Source organism: Charadrius vociferus, unplaced genomic scaffold (assembly GCF_000708025.1).
Source record: "Charadrius vociferus isolate BGI_N301 unplaced genomic scaffold, ASM70802v2 scaffold1434, whole genome shotgun sequence".
NCBI classification, from domain to species: domain Eukaryota; kingdom Metazoa; phylum Chordata; class Aves; order Charadriiformes; family Charadriidae; genus Charadrius; species Charadrius vociferus.
The window spans coordinates 108,872-130,934 of NW_009647937.1; the positions used below are offsets into that span (position 1 = coordinate 108,872).

The following is a 22,063-nucleotide window of genomic DNA, read 5'->3' on the forward strand; positions in this document are numbered from 1 at the left end:
TCACCGGCCGCCAAGGCCTACAAGGGGCTTCCGATCCGTATCGGCCACTGCCTGTGCCACAGGTCACGCAGCGTCCGCGAGTGAGGAGAGCCCGCAGGCAGCAGAGAATCGGTGGTTCCCAGAGGACTGTCAGTGCCAGGTAAAGCGGAAAAGAAATTAGGTCTGAACTGCACTCTTACCAAGTCGGCATCAGTTTAAAGCTACCCCGCTTCCTGGCTTATAGAGCCCAGCTCAGCCCAGGTGTGTGGCTGTGGCCAAATTCTGGGCAGCTCACATACCGTTTAAGCTCAATAATGGTGCAGCTCTGATCTCTTCTGGCCTGATCTTTGCTAAGTGAATCCCTCCGTTTCTTATGTTGGCAGCGGTGGTGATGACTCCTGAGCCCTTCCATGCTTTCCACCTTGTTTGCTGAGTTTCTCCTCGCACTGTTCCCTCTGCTCTGCCAGATTCCTGTCGGTGCTCCCTGCAGCAGTGCTGACTCTCAGCAGTTCCAGCCAGCATTTAGCTCAGTGGAGCTTGTGCTCTGTTTTGCATTTCACCTTTGATTTGGGGACTGCCTGATTAAGTTTGCTGGTGACAATTGCTGTAGAAACTTTCACAAACATAGAAGTTAATATTTTGCTGTAGGTTTTGTTACCTCCAGGCAAAGAAAGTAAAGATTCTGTGCTTAATACCATTTGTGATGGGTTTAAAGGGTGATGCTTTCCTGTCAGAAAGAAATCCCATTTCTGATTTGTTTGGTTTTTGTCTCATCTTTGTAGTTTTTGTAAATGTCAAGGGTGAAATTATAATTAACTGGAGCATTGCCTTTAAATTCAGTGAGACCAAGAACTCCTCTGCTCCCAGATGATTAAACATAACTGTACTGTTTGCCCTTGGATTGCATGTGAAGGTCACTGGCGTTCTCAGGGCTAGAAGGCAACCTGACAAACTTCTGCTTTAAATCTGAAGGGTAATTGAGACAATAGCTGAGCTGATGGGGGGGAGAGGGGAGGATGTTTCTATCCAGGGATGAAGTTCCCGCAGAAAAGAAGAGGGAAAGTAGAAAGACTAGGCACAAAGTAGTCGATGGAGTGGGACTCTGATCCAAGCCTTGTGCATCTAATATTACCAGTGGCTTTGGGAAGCAGGTCTGAGTTAGGGTTGGAGGTACTAATTAGGAGTCTCTTTGGCTATTAGCGAACAGTATTTATGTCGTCTTTGCTTTCCTTCTCTCCACCACCACCCCACCCCAAAAGAAGACAATATCATTGTTGTAACGAGAGATTTTCTTTGAGCTGAGCAAAATGAATGGTTGCTGTACGATACTGGTAATTGTTTATAAAATGGGCAATTGTATGGGATTGTCCTTCTGCCAGAGAAGGTCTTTGATACCTTCCTATTGCAGTCAAGAGCCTAGGAATTCTACTGCAGACAAGCATGGAGAAACGTTCTGAGTCTTTAGCTTACCTGAAATAACTGTGGCTTTTATTTTTTGCTTTTCTGGACTCAGGGCAGCGTTGGACAGTTACTTTCAACTCAGCAGGACCCAAGAGCCAGCTACAGGACTAGTCCCGCGTCTGGAGCCCTCACATATTGCGAGGGACAACCAGGAACACAGCTCAGATGAAATAATAGAAGTGAGCGACTCTGACAGCAGCACTTCTGCTGAGGAGGAGGAAGCGGCGGAGGCAGCAGCACCGCTCTTACCGTCGGCCCGGGAGACACCTCCGGCAGCTAGCTCAGGAGGTTTGTGCTATATTTGAGCTGCGTAGGGACTGATTGCAGAAACTCATCTTGCTGTTTCAAAACTCAGTAGGGAAATCCTTTCAAGCTTCACAACAGACGGTGCTAAGAGATGATCATGCCCGCAGCTGACAGGAGCAGGTTGCTACCACAAGGCTTTCTGGCAAGCGGTTCCTAAGAGCAGTAGCAGTAATGGGTGATTGCTACTGTGATGTTAAATACAATCTTCTTGCTATTCGCAGCCTGCTGCTTCCAAGCAATCCTGGAAATGTTCAGAATAGCTTCAAGTTTAGAGATTAGTACTTCCTCTCTCATATATTATCAAGGAGTATTATTGAAGACATTGAGTCACATCTCTGGGGATCAGCAGTGCTTTCAGTTTTCAGAGAAGGATCCGATTCAATTATTTGTGGTTTCAGCCCACTTCAGTTCAGAGTTTTCTTTTCGTTCCTGTGACTTCTTGTGACACTTAGCTGAGGAGGCAGAGATACTTAGGACAGTGGGCTTTTCGTTTGTTTCTTTCTTTCCTCAGCTTTTTATGGCTTGCAATCCTTTATCCAGACTCATATTCACAGGCTGCCACGCGCTTCAGTGACATTGTTTGTGATGAAAATACACTGTTTATGTAAGAGTGACAAACAGTTAACTTGCTATTCAAGGTTACCGATGCCCAGAGAACATGAGAACAAAATTTATTTTGTTTTACTTCAGTCTAAAGAACGTCGTTATGTTTCACTCCCTGCCCTGAGGTTTGGTTTTGACCGGCCAGCCCACCTTGACATCTTTTCCTGAGGGTACATCTACGACGTGTCTTTTGAACAGATTCATTCCGCTTGCTCTGAGCTAGCCTTGCACGTGACAGGAGCTCAAGCTGTTAAGTGCTGTCTAATATTGTGTGACCATATGCTCGCTGTTGGGTTTTCTGGAATTCCCTTGTCTTTTGTGCTTATATAAGCCCCTGGTTCCTGTTTGGCCCAGGACCATAGAGGCTGAAAACTTTACTGACATTAGCTAGGGCTAGGTGGTACCTCTCCGCTGGATTGAGAATATCTGCCTCGACTACTAAATGTGACTAATAACCCTTCTTTTGTCAGGAGATGGAGGAGATGGTGATTTCTGCTCCTTTTTTAGTATGTTAGTGGTGGTAATCCAAACGTAGCATTTCTGTGTGCCCGTGCTTCAACAGAAGGGTTAACAGAGGCCCACCACAAAAACATATGGCCCAGCAGAATTGATAGTTCGGATAACTACCAGCTGGAAAACTACTTAAGTCAGGGTGAATGGACAGATAGCATACGGTAAATGCTTTCTTGGCACATGAAATATGCATGCTTAGATCCCTTGGCAAAACAACTTCTTCATATTGGTGTCTGTCTTTCTCTGGGCATAATGATGCAGCGTTGTGTCCTTGAGTCAGCCTAACTATACACCTGGATGCAGGTCCAAAAATCCCGACAACAATTTCTGTCTTTAAAAGACCTTTCCTTTTCACTGAATATGCTGATATTCTGCTGCTTTCCGTAAAAGAAAGCATAAAGTTCTTCAGCACTACCATTGGTGAATAGGACTTACAGACTCCCTGACCTTCAGTATCCAGGACGCTGATCTGAAGCTTTGTATGTAGCCTGTGCCGTTGTTGTACTGCTTATCTTATGCCCCAGTGATTTCAGATCAAGTCAAGAGGAATTCACCCCCCTCACCCCCACCCCTTTACGTATCAGTTCATTTAAGCAATGCTTTCTTTAGTTTCCAGTCACATCCAAGAAGAGCCGCCTCAAGCTTTGTCTCAAGCTTCTGCAGGAGGCCATGAAGATGAAGAGGCTGAATTCCAGCAAAAGCAGGTACGGTGACCTAAATTCTTTTGGAGCCAGATTAAATATGGTAAATGCTACATTTGTCTAGAAAAAAATAATCTGTGTGCTTTTGCTTTTTTTTTTTTTTTTTTTTTTTTTTTTTTTTAAATCCTAGAGAACTCCACTAAAGAAACTGGAACCATCAGTTCCTTTTGCTCCGTTGGATGAGGAGGAAGGCGATACCTGTGCCATCTGCTTTGAGCAGTGGACCAACGCTGGGGACCACCGTCTCTCAGCATTGCGGTGTGGACACCTCTTTGGTTACACGTGCATTGAAAGGTGGCTCAAGGGACAGGCAGGGAAGTGCCCCCAGGTAAAACAGACATTTATGTGCACTGGAAAGGGTAACTTCTGCTGCAGGTGTGGTCACCGTAACCGTTACAGCTGCTTGCTGCATGAACGATCCACCTTTGCCTGCTGTCAGAAATAACAAAAATCGCCATTATTTTGATGTAATTAGGCCAGGAGCAACTAGCACCGCTTTAAAGGGAGAATTCCGACTTGGATTTTCCCCTTGAAGTAGGGCATTCGCGAGTAGCAGACTCAGAAGTTTGAGAGTTCAAGCGCTAAGCCTGTAAATGGTTTTGGAACGCTGCACTGTGGTCCTGGAGTGTGGGAATGGGAGACAGATTCCTCGAAGCAATTAACTAAGCGTAAAGAATATGTTATTGGGCAAGAAATCTGTTTGAGAACTGTTTTCATTCATGTAATCTTCTATTTTGAACTGTATCTGCTTTTGCAGCCTTTAAGCAGACCAGGTCATTTATGTAGCTTGCAGAGAGCAAATTGAGAAACAAGCTGCATCCTTTAATTTCCATTTGCAAGTGGTAGATCTGCTTTTTAAGCTGCTATTTTCAGCTTTGTTTCCATGGGTAATACCGATCTCTTTCGATTAGGTCTACAGTTCTGTGATCTGCTTCCATTCCTTATTCCTTTTCTCCAGAAAGGAACGTTGACCAAAAAAAATAGGTTGAGTACCTTGTAAATAGGATTCAGTTGTGCTCCTTTCTGAGTTGGTGGCTGGAAGCCCAGGATTTCTTCAGCTTTCTCATTTTGAGAGCTTCCATAGTCTTGCATGATTTTGTGCAGAATTCCCTCCTCTCAACAAGAAGCTTCCTGTTGATGTGCGCTGTGATTAAACCTAAAGAATCACTGTTGCCATAGCAAAGGCCCAAACCTTATTTTTCTTATCTCTGTCAATTCTGTGTGAGCTTTTTCTTCACCCACTCCAGAATTCTCAGAGACCTTCCCGGCATCTTTGCTCTTTGGCATTTTGTGACGGCTTTTTCTTGAACCCAAACAACTCGTGAGGGGTGATTGCTCCCTCTTTTTCTTCCAGTGATGTAATTATGAAAACTTCCTGGGAGAACTTCTTGCTCTGGAGAGAACCTTGCAGCTAAATCACCTTCCCTTCACTTTCACTCGCTGCCGTTTGCGACTGGGCATTCTCTAATTGAATAGCACAGAGTTGCTGTGAGTGGTGCTCTGTATACCAAGTGGCTTGAGTGCAAGTTACTGTAAAATAACAGCTTTCCTGGTCCTGCCAGTGACAGCTGCTGCCTGCCAGGAAAGCTGTCTTTGCCGCTTACTGCTCTGCAGGGCATTTTTTCTTAACGAAGGGAGGGGGTTTGCCCAATCTGAAACTGTTGCCCGTGATATCTTCGCACTACTAAATAATAGAGATGTCTGTGTTTTAAGCACACGTAGTAATTTAATGTTCAGCGGAGGTTACTTGATCTGAGTATTCACCGCCTCTTTTCTCATCAACAAAGTATATTTGTAAAAACAGTGAGCTTGCGGATGCCGTAATTTCTTCCAAGTCCCAACTCAGGGGGAGGTATTATCCCTTCTTTTTAAGGAGAATCTAAAGTATTAGATAGTCACAGCCAGATGCACAGAGTTACTGAAATACCTGACTCCCCGCGTATCACTGAAGTCAGCAGGACGTCAGTGTTTCATACTGACACTGGAATGCTTGTACGGATTTGGGCCCATAGGATTTGATCAAAGGAATATAGTATGTAAATAAGAGTTGGGAGTGTACTCAGGGTTTCCCAAAGCACCCAGTCTTGATGTTTTCAAAATAGAAGTTGGGTTGGTGTGTTGGTTTTGTTCTTCTTTCCCCATTTGTCTGAGTTTTCTTTTTTTCTTCTTGCTGTCCCTGGAACTCTACCTGACCATGCTGTGTCGCTGGTGCTTTAGCAGAACAAATTCAGGGGGAAGGGAGGAGATACGTTATTAAAAGTGGAATAGGGTACATGACCATAACTGTTGTAGCCCTGATTAGAGCTTTGGTGTCTGTATGAGGGAGTGTCTTGCAAACACACTGTGGTATGGTTGTGGTTTTGTGGACTTCTTCTCAAGCAGACGGCCCCTCCCTTACAGGCTATAAGGGTTTTTCAAAATAAAGTCTAGGAACTTGGAGGGATGTGTAGTTTGGAGAGTTAAAATCTTGTAGATGAACTGAACTTGTCTTCTATTCCAGTGCAATAAGAAAGCAAAACGTTCCGACATTGTGATCCTGTACGCTCGCACTTTGAAAGCGCTGGATACCAGTGAACAGGAACGCATGAAAAGGTATGGAGTCTCCACGTAACGATACGACCTCACTGTTTGCATGCCCTTGAAAGCTGCAGTCTGGCTTTGATGCCACGCTTTAATTTCCTGTATTGTCTAAAGCAATTTGTACGTTCCCTTGGGAATTATCATAAGTATGGTTGTCTTAACAGACCAAGGCCTTGCTGGTTGCACGTGCCTTACCTGGAAGGAGAATTTTCTTTTGGAACAGAATTTTGAGTTTGCGCTTTCTGGCACTGAAATAGCAAAAGCTGTCGTGCTGTATCCTGAAATGTCATCACGGGAGAACATGCAGAGCTGTTGCCAAAAAGCTGTATATTGCTAATTCATCATTAGATGAGAAAAGCGAGGCATAGTTAGAAATGCAAGGGGGGTGAATAGCTGACCTTTTCTGCCATCTTTTCTGCATGCATTAAACAGAGTAATCTCTCATATGAATCACTTTTCATCTTGCTTTGTCAAACTCTTCATGTAGCTTTACTTACAAAAGGTCAGCAAGCATTACGATGACTCTGCTTCCCCCTCCAACTTAAATGTAGACTTTTTCTGAAAAAAAGGAAAAGCAGGTATGAAAATGGGGACTAATTTCTTTTCAGTAAGATGCTGTCACAGATACTACGCTGAAATTAAAAGGCTGCAGATATCCAAGTTCTCCTGAGTCTTTATAGCGAACAGAATTTAATTGGGGTCGTCTTCACATGTCTCTAACTATACTGCTGTTCTTTCAATGCAGTCTTTCAACAGAAACCTCGCTATCCTGGTAATTATTGATCAGAAATTATTGAGGCGTAACTGTCATGAAAGGGAAATATCTCTTCTGTCCAGATAGCTGCTGCCTGATGGTGGCTGAACTGTACCTTTAGAAGGGTCATGCTGCTTTTACTGGATCGACACTGCAAAACAAACTATAAATAAGATTATTTTTTTTTCTCAAAAGCACAAAAGGCACTTGGGTGTCTGAATCTTGTTATCTCTCACGGAGAGGTAGTTGTCTGACTGCTGCTTGTGTCTGAGTCTCGCTGCAGCCCTTCCCCACTTGCCCTACACCTCCTCTGCCCCCTGTTTCTGTCGGCAGGCAGACAGTGACTGCCTGTCGGTCCAGTTAAGCTGCTGGCAGCGGCTGCTTTGTGGCACACAGCCACGAGTGGAGGACAAACGCAAACGCTGATGCACACGTCGATATTGCTCGCGCATAGCCTTGAATTAGGTATAAGATCCTGGGTTTTGTTCTTCACGTTCAAAAAAAGCCAGCCTTCAGGCTCTGGGTATTTGAGTAAAGCATGTGTTTGCAGTGGTTAAATACAGCATCTCACCTGTTTCTTATGCAGCAAAAAAGAGCGTGTGAAGACGCTATAAGGAAATGGCAGAATTCTGGGCTTGGTAAACGTGCACGGCTAGGTCTGTGTATTTAGAAGGTACTTAGGCAAGCTAAATCTCCCTGCATGTGAACTACTGAAATAACCGGAATATTGCAGCTTTCAAAGTGCAGAATGCAGTGGTCAACATCATAGACCAAATGTACAGATAATTTTAAGGAATGCTGACGTTTCTTCCCCCTCTTTAACTATTCCTGCATAAGTAAAGCGTATATGAAAGAGAAATTAAGTCATCAAAACTGCTGCTGCCAAATTGTCTGTGTGCACTTTTAGGCTGAAGGTGAGGTAATAAGTATGGCTTCCACATGGGCATTCACAGAGAATTTATCTGTATCTGTCTATTTCTGATTCAGCTATATTTTCCTGAAATACAAGATTAGTTACTGGTAGTAGAAACAAGCTTGATGATCTTGCTGTATTACTGACATGGTATGTTACATGGGCGTTGATGGTATAGAATTTGCTAAACTGTTTCTGTAGGAAAAAAAACCCTGATTTCTCTTTCATTCTCCTCTACTAAATTAGCACATTTGGAGAGGGTACGGAGCAAGGCTGTTGTTTCTATAGAACAATACTTGAGTGAGTCATTCAGTACAATTGCATAACGGAGAACATCTCGAGGAGAATGTACTGGATGAGTGTGGTACCAGATTTTCTCTTACTCTTGAATTTACCTGAATAGGACCTGTGCTGGGATGAAGTCTGGGGGTAGGAATAGACAGCCCAGAGAAGCATCCTAGGTAGTACCTAGTCCTAAGGATTGCTTTTTTTCTCATTCCTCCAGCTCTTTAGAAAAGGAACAAATGTTGCGGAGACAGGCAGAGCTGGAATCCGCACAGAGCCGTCTCCAGCTGCAGGTTTTGACAGACGAATGCAGCAAACTCCGCAAGCAAGTTCAGGTGAGTCTCGTGTTTCTAATACACAGAGGATTCCTTTTCTTTTCAACCTGCCTTTTGCATGTTCCCTTAGAGGAGAGAAGACTTCTAGTTTTAAGAAACAGCAAGATTTAGTAAACTCAATTGGTGAATCATCAGGAGTATTCTAAATACCCCAGGCTGGCGTATTCATGTATACTTCCTGTGCTTTTAAGACTTAATCAAAGTTGCAAATACAGCTTAGCAGTAGAGGGGTTTTTTTTGGCTGCTGATGTTGCAGGTTCCTCCGGCGGTCTTGTGGTGCCTGGCAAGGCCTGGTAACACAGCACCAAACTAATTCTCCTCATCTTTCTCTTAACTGCATCAAAATCAGCTTTGAAAATCTCTGTAGTAAAGCTGTAATGGGATCTATTATCACTAGTTAGTCAAGAACCTTTGAGAAGTAGTTTGTGAAGAGGTATGGCTATTTGCCAAAATGAAAGAGAACAACAAAAACACCCAAATTTTTTGGTGAAGGTCAGTCAGCATTCTACTTAAGCACCTTCTGGTACCATGAGACCTGGCCTGCAAATAGCATGGGCTGTATGCAGAGGGTTGAACAGCTGCTAAGAGGCACCTCTGTCCCCTTAGAATACAAATTGCTGAAAATAAATTATTTGGTTGCTAAACAACTCTTTCTGGCTTATGCAATACTGTGATATTTTGTAACCCATCACAGCTGCTTTTGCAGGATTCCTGTAGATTGTGGACTCTGCTGGTGCTTCCAACGGTGAATTACCTGGCACGTTCCACCAGTGCTAGGTTTTCCAATAGCCTGTTTCTCAGGTAGTTTGCTAGTTTTTTGTTGTTGTTTGAAGCAGATGATATCTAATCTCTCACTGTCTAGTAACTTGCTTAATTTTATGCTTTGCCTTACTTCTGGATCTTTTTTTATAGCCTTGGCTATTTATGTCTGTACATTAAGCAACATCCTCTTTGCGGAAGTCTTCCTGTGTGACGTAAGACAAGGCTTTATAAACGGCTTGCTTAAATTCCTGCATGAAGCTCATCAGAGCTAATAAGAAAATTGGTCCACTTTAAACTTTGGCTTAAAGAAAATCTGAATAAGATAAAACTGCAGCTCCATAATGTCTTCCTGCAATTCTTTTGGTGTTAAATGATAGAGTATCCAGTCAAACTGAACTGAAGTCACTTGTTCTAAAGATTAAGTACCCCGTGTTCTTTAAGCTCTGTTTCAGTATTTATACTGCATTCATCACTGTCCTGTAGTGGTTAATGTGAATGCTGGAAGCAATTTTAAGGTGCTTGTTTATACTATGAATAAGCTGAAAGTAAAACAATGTGGGGAGCAGAAAATCAGCAGTAAGTCTGGTATAAGTCTGTAAGTTGCTTGATTATATTTTGAGCATATGCCTAACGAGCTCCTTCTCTTATGAGAGGTCATCTAGTAAAGCAACTATTTGCATAGAAGCATTTTGGTTGGAAGCGACCCTAAATCGGGCAGCTTCAGCATTGGGTTGGGTTGCTCAGGGCACCCTCATCCTGGGTGTTGAGTGTACGCAAGCAGACTGCACAGCCTCTCGGGACGTCCCATTGTTTGAACATCCTCATCGAGACTTTTTTTTTTTTTTCCCCCCTAACATCTTATGTTCATTTGCCTCGTTACATCTTGAGGCTGTTGCCCTGGTCTTTTCAGCAAGCCATGTTACTGACGCCGCAAGAAGACATGTTTAATTGGAATACAAAGCTGTAAGCCAATATAGAAAACAAAGCACTGTGGGACTACAAAAGGAAATGTGTGAAATGTCCATATGCTCAGGGGGACATTCAGCATGGCAAAGTTCAGTTGCGTAGAACTTTATTGGAATAGTTATGATGTTCGTTGGCTGCATACAAACCTCGGTGTCTGAAGTTTTATGGAAAGCAAATGCCATTGGTGCCCCCCTCAAAAAAAGTCATTGTGTGAACCCTTTTTTGTTGCTAATGTGCTTGAGAGCTGTGCCTCATCAGCAGTCATGTCACTAGTTACAACCTTTTATGTTTGTATGCATTTTTCCCTGCGTTTGTCCATTTCCCTGCTTTTGTCTATTGTCCATTGTGTTTTGTTATTGAAGTATTTAAGATGATTGAGGCTAGAAAAGGATGGTTTTTAAGTCTTTAGCTATATGAAAATACATGAGGAAAGGAACTTGAGGGCAGAGTGGGTAGGGAGCTAACTACAACTCTGGCAAAAAGCTCTCAACAGTGTTGTTTCTCTCTGTAAACCTGCAGTGTGTGCTGTGCTGAGCTACATGCTGCACCCTGCGTGGCAGGTTCAGACTTGTGTTTTGGAAGTAGTGCTACTGAAATCTTTCTTTTGCCTAAAGTTTTTTCTTTGTGACCACAAAGAACTTGGGAATCGGATGTCAGCTACTGCAGTACTCCTCCGGACTCTGCCAAAAATATCAATAAAGGGTAGCTAATGATAAGCAAACTGTGTCTGGCTTCTGGCATTAATACCACTGATCAGCTGAGGTAGGAGATTCATTTTTGCAAGTGGGAAACAGTCTTTGTGTTTGTGTAGGGAGCAGTAAAGGCAGGACTGGCAGGGAAATGACAGGAGATTGCATGCTGCTGTGGAGAAAGGAAGTGTAATCATGAGCCTTGCAGAGGTCAGTTTATATTGCCCAATGTCTTGGAAAAGCTTTTTTTTTTTTTTTTTTTTTCAATGGGATTTTCAGAGCCTTCAAAAAGAACTGGATGCCAAAACATCAATGACAATTTATGAACTTAATTCCGTTTTATGCGAGTGGTTTTATTGCATAAAAATCTTTCATCTTTGTGATCTTCGTGTTTACCTGTTTATCTGGGGAATATCTAGAAGTAGTTAGTAAAACCTGATACTTCATTGAGCTGTTACTTATAGTGCAGCCGATTAAAAATGCTCTGTGTCCTTTTGACCGAATTTGAACCTGAACCAAAGGAAGGTGGAATGCCAGTAGTGCTGCACTGCAGCTTGAGGTTGTAGTCGTGTGTTTCTCTTCTGTAAGAGGTCTGTGGGAGCACAGCCAGAGAGCCACAGTTGTCTGATAACTGCCTTTGTCTCTAAAGCTTCGTATCAGCCATTAAGACTGTAACCTAATACTCAAAAGAAAACGATTCTGTATTTGTTGTAGCTGGTGGTTTTCCTTTCCTATTCATTGTGCTCTTGTGCTTCTCAATGCATGCTCCTCAGGAAGACTTCTGCTGTGTACCCTCTTCTTTCCCCAACCTGTGTGCCTGTGTTCATTCAAGCTGAAATCTAGGAGGCAGTCCTAGCGGGTGCAGAGAGACGAGTGTGCCCTCCGGGCCCTTAGTCAACACCAGGCATCGGGGAAAACTCTGCAAACATCTTCAAGGAAGGTACAGGCTTACACTACCAGAGTAGTTTTCTTTTGAGCACAATTAGTGGAATTTGTTCTGCAGTGCGATATTTTTAATCACTTTGGTAATGTGTCTCCAGTAAGACTTCCTGATTCTGCTGGGTTTGTCCATTGTGTTTAAATGTAAGCATTGTACTAATAGTCCTTGTGGCTTTAATTGCCTGGTTTCCTTTTTAATAACTTGTGTAAAAATTGTATGTTGAGTGCAGGTGATAAGGAGAGTTTTGTAAACTCCCCAGAGCAACAAATAATTTTAATCGCTTCTGATCCTTACTGGTGGTGGTATCCTCCTGCCTTTTAGAAATGAGTTTATTAATTCTTTTATTAAGAGTCACTTTCTTCTAAGTTACTGGTGTTTTCACTGACTGCTTACTCTAAGCCTGAAGCTGTAGTTTCCATCGTCAGCAACTTTGCATCCCCCACACCTCCTCTTCCTCCCCAGGTTGTTTTGTCTTTGCTTGCTCTAATGGGATCATCTTGAGTCTTCAGCTTTGATTTTTATTCCCTTGGGGGATTTGCAATGCGCTTGATGCAAAACAGATCAGACCTCTGTAAAATATCAGAATTGCTCTCCTCTTGAGCAGTTTCCAAAAGTTACAGGTCTTGATGATAACTATTAATGTAAAGCTTGATCTTTGATCTTGCCTCTTTGGGAACTGCTGCCTTTGCTTAGACGTGAGTTAAGTGGTAGTGGCTGGTTCAATATTGAAGCTAGCTTGCAGGCTACTAATATATTCATAATATCACTCTTGTGGCCCTTAATTGTTTAAAAAATATGTAGTATTTGAAGCATAACCTATGTTGCTCAGACAACAGAAAGCAAGTAGCAATTTTCTTAATAACTACACTCCCTCTACTATCCCTGGGGTTCTGTACTGTATGCTTTTGCCCTTGGATTACAACAAGTTGGTCAAAATGCTTTTGGGGAGGGCATTTTTAGTTGACTGACAATACGCCAGTGCCACTGTTTGCATACCCACCTCACCCCTGATGATCTTTGTGGAAAGCGGAATTTTAGAAATACCTCGTTGCTGATGGAAGCTGTGCTTGGCCACGGCTCTGCTGAGCGTCCTTGAGCACTCATCGGTTGAGGTGGAGGAAGATGGGGGAGGAGGTGGCAGAAAACAGGGCTGGAGCTCTTGAGAGTTGAGTCGTTCCTGGAATTTGCTGCTCAGGGTTTACAAGAACAGGGTCATCTTCATTAAATAGACTGACTTGTTTCCTGCAACGCCCTTTATGTTGAAACTTGGGCTTTTATTTTTTTATGGGGTATTCTGGAGATTCTGGAAAATGGTTCTAATTGACTTTCTCTTGTGGTTTAGCTGCATGTAATACTTGGCAGTTCGTTCTTTTCTAAACAGCATTGATCTGGTAATAATTGTTATTGGCTTTTATGTGTTGCCCAAGAGTCCTCTCTCTCACAGGGTCTAATATATACAATAACAGACTTTGAGTACGTTCTGCCAGAACTCACTCAGCATTTGAATGCTTTTGTTGCTCACTGGCATAGTCAATGGACTTTGAAATCCAGCATTTCAGGAACAGCATGGAAATTGGACCATACTCCTCCTTTTTTATCTGAGAACAAGTACGGTTGGAGCATCTGGAACAGACAGTGCAGAAGGTGACATCGCCAGTGGCGCACTAAAGCTCTCTGGGTCTTTTTCTTTGCAGGAGCTGAAGGCTTTGGTGGCCCAGCACAATGTGAGTGCTTCTCAGCAGCCCGGCAGCTCCCGCACCTGCCTCCCAGGCAGCCTCCCCTCCAGCCAAAGCCAGCGCAAGTACCACTTGGAAAAGGTTTTTGTGGTGTCTCAGACTGGGAACTGCAGAGTAATGGCATACTGCGACTCGCTGAGTTGCCTCGTGGTATCGCAGCCTTCTCCGCAGTCTACTTTTATTCCTGGTAATTAAGCAAGTCAAGATCATAGGTGAAAGTTAAATGTGTTTTCTACTTGCTCCCCGCTCCTCTTGCTTGACCTTTGCATGTGCCTTGTAAACTGGGAATACTCACAAGACTCCCTGTAGTTCATCTGGCCCCTGCATCGGTAGCTTCTGCCTAGTGAAGTAGCTTGTTTGCCCCTCACCTCTATGGCAGAATGCCAGCAGGGTGTCTCTGGCTCTTCTGCTGAAGTGTCACATCCAGGAGAAGGTAAAAGGTGTGTCTGGTGCTCCGCAATGAAGACGACCCTTTGCAAAACAGTGGGTCATCTCAAAGAACAAGGGACCAGTGTATAAGGCTGCAGAGGAGCTTCCAGTGCTTGAGTGAGAAACGTTGCTCCCCAAATTGTAGGTGGATCGATCCACATGCAGCTGATTTGTCAATACTCTTTGAAAAGAGAAGAAGAAAAAAAAAAAAAAAGCCAAACCTACCAAACAAAAAAACCCACTAACAACCAAACAAAAAAACCAAATGAAAAGCAAAAAAAAATTCTAACATGAATGATAGGAGCTCCGTTTCCCAGTGAGGAAATAGGAAGCCATGGGCAGCCCTGTTTCTGTCTCGCTGTTATGGCCAGGGGCAAGTGACCTGCCATCTGGACTGGCGCCAGCTTGCTTTTTCAATGAAATAGATGTAGCATATTAGGAGTCTGAGAGTTTATTTGCAAAATACTTCAGTGCTTTCTGAATGATGAAACTTACTTTATTTGGTTAATGGTTTGGAGATTAATACGCCTTATCTAGGCATAACAAAATTGAATTCAACTGACCTTATTTTTCTGGCTTTCGGAGCCAGGGAATGAATCTCTGAATGGCGGCTTTGTGGTGACTCTTGTAGCACACAGGTTAAGTTCACCTGTAAGCATTCTTTGCAGCGGCACTTGTTCTCTTAAATAGCCATGTAATCCTACTGTGCGTGTCTTTATCTAGGCAGCAATGTCTTTGAAGAAACTGGCTAAAGAGCAGCAGGCTCTTGTAACAAGAATTGTAACACTGATCCGAGTTTGCTCTTGCTGGATGGGATCCCTAGGGATTTAGCCCTGTTGCCATTTGAACTAAAGAATGATTTGTGGTGGTTCTTATCCAGAACGGCAAATAATGTTCATGTGTTCATCCCACCACTGGCTTCAGTACAGACATTGTAGTTCGGGCGTAGAATTGCTAGTTCTACACGTGTGCTGCTTCGCGATAACCTGCTTTATCCTCCTTCTGTGACAGGTTGTGGTGTTAAGATGATGAGCGTGGCCAACCTGAAGAGCAGTCAGTACATCCCCATCCATAGTAAACAGATTCGGGGGCTGGCTTTCGGCGGTCGAGCGGATGGCTTGCTGCTCTCTGCTGCTCTGGACAGCACTCTCAAACTTACCAGGTGAGCCCTGCTCGGGGGAGCGACCTGTCCCAGCGGAGTTCTGCTGTGTGTGTAAGAGATTGGATTGGATTTCGTTCTGTCTTGCTAGAAATGTCTTGCAGCACTTGCTATTCTGCTTTCTAAAAGATGCTGCTAAGATGGGATCAGGTCTGTGTATTCTTCCTGCATGTGCGAACTAACAGAGACTCGTTCCTGCTTTTGGATCTTTTACATGGAGGTGATACAGAGCTACTTGTCTCTGATAATTTTCCTGTGGAGAATTCACTGGGAAACAAGTAATTCGACACGGATTGGCCAAATTGTGTTGAGGAAAAAATGTAGCATGATGTACAGATGTGAAACGTATTGTCCGCTTGGTTTTCTGTTACTGCAGGGAAATGTGAAGCATGGGAACTTGTACGGCGTAAAACAGAAACAAGGGGCGTTTAGGTTGGGATCTTTATTCCCTGTTCTAATGTTGGCTTTTAAACTTCTTGCAGAGCATGGAATTAATCTGGGATATGAATCATAGAGTCATAGAACGGTTTAGGTTGGAAAGGACCTTAAAGATCATCGAGTTCCACCCCCCTGCCCTGGGCAGGGACACCTCCCACCAGCCCAGGTTGCTCCAAGCCCCGTCCAACCTGGCCTTGAACACCTCCAGGGATGGGGCCTCAACAGCCTCTCTGGGCAACCTGTTCCAGTGCCTCACCACCCTCACAGGGAAAAACTTCTTCCTAATGTTTAATCTAAACCTGCCCTCTTCCAGTTTATAGCCATTCCCCCTCGTCCTGTCACTACATGCCCCAGTAAAAAGTCCCTCCCCAGCTCTCCTGGAGCCCCTTTAGGCACTGGAAGGCCGCAGTAAGATCTCCCCGGAGCCTTCTCTTCTCCAGGCGGAACAGCCCCAGCTCTCTCAGCCTCTCCTCATAGGAGGGGTGCTCCAGCCCTCCGATCATCCTCATGGCTCTCCTCTGGACACGCTCCAGCAGGTCCATGTCTTACTTCAGTTGAGGACTCCAGAGCTGGACGCAGTATTCCAGACGGGGTCTCACCCATATGAAGTGCGTAGGCAGCATTGTTGACCACCTGCTAGAGGAACACAGGTTCTCTAAAGCTAGCAGAGGCTTGAAGCAGTGGGTCGGAGACTAATTATGCGAAGCTGAGAGATAAATGTGTCCAATCCTGTTAGAATTTACAGCCTTTGAGTGTGTTTTCTTGCTACTCTGCTGCTCTTCCATCTTAAGCTTAGGCTGCTTCACAATTTTGTTGGCTGATAGATTCTCATTGAGTTATATTAACATCTTTATGTACGTCTGTCTGTCGGTGTAGGGTTAGGCAGAATATGTCTCTGTTACATGAATGATTAGTCCCAATTCTTTCCCACGGGTGAAGCAACGAAGAGAACTTAATCCTGCAACAAAAATGTAAAGAATGTTGCTTTCCTGTTACCGTGTCGAAATGTTTGATAGACTAGTTAAAAGCAAACAAAACTGTCCGATGCTAAAATCAGCATGTCAGACTTCTAACCAATGAGGTTGATACTCTTCTCATGGTTTAATCTGGACAGCGGCTTCTCGTTGCAATATCTGCTCAGACACGATTCCCAAATCTGCCTGGTTGGCTGCGTCGGAACTTGTGATCCTCTTGCCTTTGTGCTTGATCCCAGAATGTCTTGGAGTTAAGTGCTTGCTTCAGCAGCATCTTCATACTTCTTTACGTCTTCCTCTGAAAGCAAACTCCCCCTTTGGTCATCTTTCTTCTCTAGTTACTGATTTCATAGTCATCCTACCAAAAGGAGTTATCCAAGATGTCCTTAAAGTCTCCTTTTCTCACTTGCAAGTGTTTAAAATAGCACTGTGACTTTAGGGTGTTTTTCCTGTTGTTTTGAACCAGTCACTGTCCTGCTATCAAACTCCCTGTTTGCCCAGCCAGGTTGATCTTTGTGGTTGTTCCCCTTACGCTTACCTGGGAGCAATTACTGTCTTCTCTGGAGTTCTGAGCATAATCGCCTTCCCCAGGGAAAAACCCGTGTGTTGTAAAGGATATCCAGAGTCACTTTGATCTGTCTCGCACTGTTCTCGCTGTGCTGAGCCTGTGTTGACAACGCTGCCCTTTGCAAATACGTTCCAATCTGACACCAACTTCATCTGCCATTCTGGGTTGCACCCCTCTTCTTCCTTCCACAAATTGAGTTTCTAAAGAATTAACACTATAAATCTGCATTTAACTGTCTTTACCCCATTTGCTGTCTCACTGTTGCTTAACTTGGATCCTTTTGAGGCATAAGCACTGTTCCTCTCACATAAAAAGAGGGAAATAATTAATGAGAGATGTAATCTGAAGAGATGAGCCCTGTGATCTCAGGAATATGTGATATTACGGGATTACACTAAAGTCACTTCTAATTGTTTCCAGAAAAGTAACTCAGCTTTCCCTTTCCAGTAAGGCAGTTGAGACCCTGCTCTGAGATTTCCTTTCCCAGTCTCCAAAGATCAATCTGGAAAAAGAAGCATTGGCCTGGAAGAATTATGAACCACTTGACAATATCCAAGTGATTATTCTGTCTAGATTTTCCAGATTCTTGTCTGGAGTAAAAGAGGAGTTAATTGCGAATTCAGTCTAAAGAGAGATGCTTCTGTCTGAAGACTTTAAAAAGCTAGATTTGCTTACCTTAATTATGCTGTTTTCTCATCAGTAGATGCTTGTGCAGCGGGCCAACGCTTTGCTTTTCTTCTGCAGCTTGGCAACAAATACCGTGGTGCAGACATACAATGCTGGCCGTCCTGTCTGGAGCTGCTGCTGGTGTCTGGACGATACAAACTACGTCTATGCTGGATTGGTCAATGGCTCTATCATGATATATGATTTGAGAGACACCAACTCTCATGTCCAGGAACTCGTCCCTCAGAAGTCCAGGTATGGCATAAGGATTTTTCATTCCCCTTAGCTTCACTAATATACATTAAGCCAAACATAGCTTCTTTCATAAATCACACAGCAATTATAATAGTTTAAAATTATAATCATAGAATGGTTTGGGTTGGAAGGGACCTTGATGATCATCTAGTTCCACCCCCTGCCCTGGGCAGGGCCACCTCCCCCCAGCCCAGGTTGCTCCAAGCCCCGTCCAACCTGGCCTTGAACACCTCCAGGGATGGGGCAGCCACAGCTTCTCGGGGCAACATGTGCCAGGGGCTCACCACCCTCACAGTCAAGAATTTCTTCCTAATATCTAATCTAAATCTACCTTCTTCCATAATAATAATAGATTAAAATGTTTCAGGTGAATCTAGCACAGATGTGAGAAGTCTCTCATAAGGTTATACGGTATAACTTAGTACCAGTGCTTGGCACCTGCATCTTTTTAAGGCACAAGGCACACGGTGGTCAGAAATGGACCCACTGGTGCAGCCTAAGCAGGAGAACTGAATTTTGTTTTAGAACTGGCTTTAGTGTTTAATTTGGAAAGAACAAATTACAAAAAGGTGTGAGATGCTGGTACCTCCATCTCTTCTACTCAGGGAATCAAATGCTGGTTTGCACGCATCTGATGTGGGCTGTCTGATGCTTCTTTAAAACATGAGGCCAAGTAGTTAAGTTGAATTTAATTTATTCTTGACAAACCCATTGGGTTTCGTTGCTTGAAGGACCATTTTGTAGCCTGTTTAGGCCCTTTCGAAATTGCAATGTGGTTGGAGAGAGTTGAGGTGGAACGCCAGCGTGCCTGCAGCTGGCAGCGCTGACTCTTGCCGATCACGCTTTCAGGTGCCCCATGGTATCATTGTCCTATCTGCCCCGGGTGGCCTCAGCATCACTGCCTTACGGTGGAATACTAGCTGGGACCTTGGAAGGAGCCTGCTTTTGGGAACAGAAAACTAGCAACTCCTACCGGCCTCATCACCTGCCACTGGAACCTGGAGGATGCATCGATATTCAAACAGAGATCACCACTCGGCACTGCCTCGCCACGTACAGACCCAGTACGTAACGCTGTGCGCCTGCAGGGCGCTGTTTGTTGCCGCTCTGACCTGGTGTTTGTTGAGTTCAACAGCAGCTCTGGTGCTGAGGGCGCAGCAGAAACGTAGCACCTGCCCTAGCCAGAGCAATGAGCATCTGCCTGTAGATAAGAATTGGGTGAGGGCGAAAGGAGGCAGCTGCGGGGTGGTGTTGCTCGTATTCCTACAGTTAAACCTGTCTGCAGTTAAGTTTTCCACAGGCTACCTTTTTATTTCTGCCACCCAGGTAAAAATAACCCTTGTGTGCGTTGTGTGATGATGGAACTGACTTGCAGCCCACTGACAGAGGCCTCTGAAGATGTAGTGTGTTCTTCTAACCCGGTTCAGACTTTCAGCGCTGGGCCCACCTGCAAGTTGCTGACCAAGAATGCCATTTTTCAGAGCCCGGAGGAGGACGGCAGCGTCTTTGTGTGTGCTGGCGATGAGGCATCTAATTCTGCCCTGGTATATCCTGTTCCTTTCAGCGTGGTGGTGGGTTTTATTGTAGTTCTTAGGTGAGGAGCCTTATCAGTCACAGCATCAGTGTGTTTTGGTGGGTGTTGTCTCGTCGCGCGCGTTACCCTGTGCAGGTTGGTCTGTTGTACTTGCTGCAGCAGGTGTAACTTGCTGATAGCGTGGGACACCCAATATTGGCCAAAGCCTGTGGTCCACATCTGTTGAGAGGAATGCAGGCAGCGAGCCCTTGTTGTCCACCAGAGGAATGCAGTTGGGCACACTGGCCCAACTGGGCGCTAACTGGTGTACTGGAGACTTGGTGGGACAGTTGATGCGGTAAGTGCTGTGAGGGATGGATGCAGGCTCTTGAAGTATGATGGGGAAGATGAGGAGAAGGGTTGCCCTTTGTATGAAAAAGCAGCTCGGAGGCAGAGGATAGACAACAGGCTGCGTGAGAGCTCATGAGTCGGGGTCAGAGGAGAGGGCAGTCAGGGTGACATTGTGCTGTGAGTCTGTTAGAGACCATCTGAGCAGGGAGTGAAAGTAGAGGAAGGGTCCTGTAAGGATCTTGTGGAAAGTCTTCTCTCTAGAGAAGAGAGCAAGATCCGTTTTGGATACGGGAGGGGAGGATGCTGCAGCGTTTGACCTTGTCTGTCCCACAGCTCTGGGATGCTGGCAGTGGCTCCTTGCTGCAGAAGCTGCAGGCTGACCTGCCCGTGCTGGCTATCTGCCCCCTGGAAGTGAACCAAACCCACCTCCTGGCTACTCTGACGGAGAAGATGGTGAAGCTCTACAAGTGGCAGTGAGAGCAGTCCACACACCTGCCACAGAGAGGCTTTCCAAATATGCTGCTGATTAACCCTACGCAACCGCGCAGTCCCAGACCCCACTGTCCTGCACGTGCCGCTTACAAGCGACGGGAACCACTGCAGCACCTTTCTGGCAGTAGGCAGGAACTGGGACGCGCTGGTGCCTGGAGCAATTCCCTTCTTCCTCCATCTTCCTTTTTAAGTCTGCCCTTATTTCTTCTTCGGTCAATTTTCTTCAGTCAAACTCCGCAAGCTGCCTCAGCACAGCAATACTTGGACTGTCTCCAGGATGTGTTGCTGCACTTTTGTTTTTTTTTTCTCCAGTGTGAATACAGCACAGGGACTTGCAAAGCTCTTCTACGAATCAACAAAATAAGAGGAACTCGAAGACCCAAGACTCCCACTGTACTTTCTCGTGGCTAGTCCTGCTGTGATGAAAAGGTGGCAATATTGGCACCTCGCTAGCACGGCTGATACTTAGTGTAAAAGCAAGTTCACCACTTTGGAGAACGTACTGCCATGTTCTTTTTGAAGGTCTAGGGTCAGTTGGCAGTTATTCCTGGTGAGGACAGACCCTGGTTTGTGGCCGTGGAGGGAACAAGCTTGGAAAAACTACAGAGAACCTTTTTTTTTTTTTCTTTTGTGGCTTTTTTTCCATGAGCGTATACTTTGCACTGTAATGCCTTAATTCTCTGCCCCTGTTTCTTTCCCCTTCTCTCTTCCCTGCTTCACCCGCAAGCAAACTTACACAGTTTGGTAGTGGAAAACGAAACTAGAGAAGTACAGGTAAAGAGGAGGAGATGGTTCTTGTACTGTTGGCTGCTGCAGTCCATGCTGTCCTTCCTTAAAGACAGCAATGTACTGAAACAGCCAGTACCTTGGAAAAGAATGCTGGCTGCTTTTTTATTTTTAGGGTGTTTTTTTTCCCCCCCTTTGAGGAACTGGTGGAAGCTCGGGGATTTCATCAGCTTGCTTTCACTGACCTTTTGCCTGCCTTAAATCACATTTGCCAGCTCACCGGCCAGTCACAGCCAGCTGCCAGTTGTATTTGTGTGCAAGCGTGCTGCAGACTCACTGGTTTACGCAGATCTGAGCCCACGGGTGGGATCACAGCTCAGGGGACGTGCGCTGGCTGGGTACGGTGGGGCCTAAGCCCATAAATACGCTGAAGGAGGGCGAGAACATCTATCTCTAGGTCAGATCATGAAAGAGGACTTGCTTTCGTTAAACATAAAATGAAACTGAGATTGGAAGGATGTTGGAAGCTGGGAGATGAGTTCCCTGTGCTGGAAACACATCCCTCGGCACACCTCTGCCTCTGGCCGTGGTAAGCAGCATCCGTCCTGTTGGGATTGAGTGTGCCACCACTTGAACCGCCAGAAGAATTTTATTTTTCTGAAGTCTGGGGCTTGCACAGTATGATCCCGTTCATGTCTTACCTCTTAAAAATGAGATTGAGATGATCTCTGCTTAACTTTATATTTTTTCTGTATAGTATTATGTTCTTATATTTTTATATACTGTAAAAATAAAGAGTTTATAGTTACCAAATATAACTGCTGCTGCCGTACTTTAAGAATACGTCTCTGCAATATACACTGCCTGTCTTGTGAAGGTAAACGAGCATCCCCGTACGCAGGTAAGGTTTCTCATGCTCTGTCTTATTTCCAAGTCACACTTGGCTTCAAACTGAAAAAATGGAGGCTT

At 44.7% G+C, this 22,063-nt stretch overlaps 1 protein-coding gene across 1 annotated transcript in view; it reads left to right on the forward strand.

The window, feature by feature from the left end:
- RFWD3 (ring finger and WD repeat domain 3) overlaps positions 1–20,432 on the forward strand; it is a 20,658-nt gene extending 226 nt beyond the window's left edge. Inside the window, exons 2-13 of the mRNA XM_009883157.1 lie at positions 16–139; positions 1,493–1,728; positions 3,472–3,566; positions 3,694–3,891; positions 6,064–6,155; positions 8,316–8,430; positions 13,482–13,710; positions 14,964–15,114; positions 17,836–18,012; positions 18,862–19,076; positions 19,339–19,556; positions 20,210–20,432. Of these exons, the coding sequence (XP_009881459.1) occupies positions 16–139; positions 1,493–1,728; positions 3,472–3,566; positions 3,694–3,891; positions 6,064–6,155; positions 8,316–8,430; positions 13,482–13,710; positions 14,964–15,114; positions 17,836–18,012; positions 18,862–19,076; positions 19,339–19,556; positions 20,210–20,353 (1,994 nt within the window). The 3' untranslated portion in view covers positions 20,354–20,432. The remainder of the gene's footprint in view (positions 1–15; positions 140–1,492; positions 1,729–3,471; positions 3,567–3,693; positions 3,892–6,063; positions 6,156–8,315; positions 8,431–13,481; positions 13,711–14,963; positions 15,115–17,835; positions 18,013–18,861; positions 19,077–19,338; positions 19,557–20,209) is intronic.
- The last annotated feature ends 1,631 nt before the right edge of the window (positions 20,433–22,063 follow it).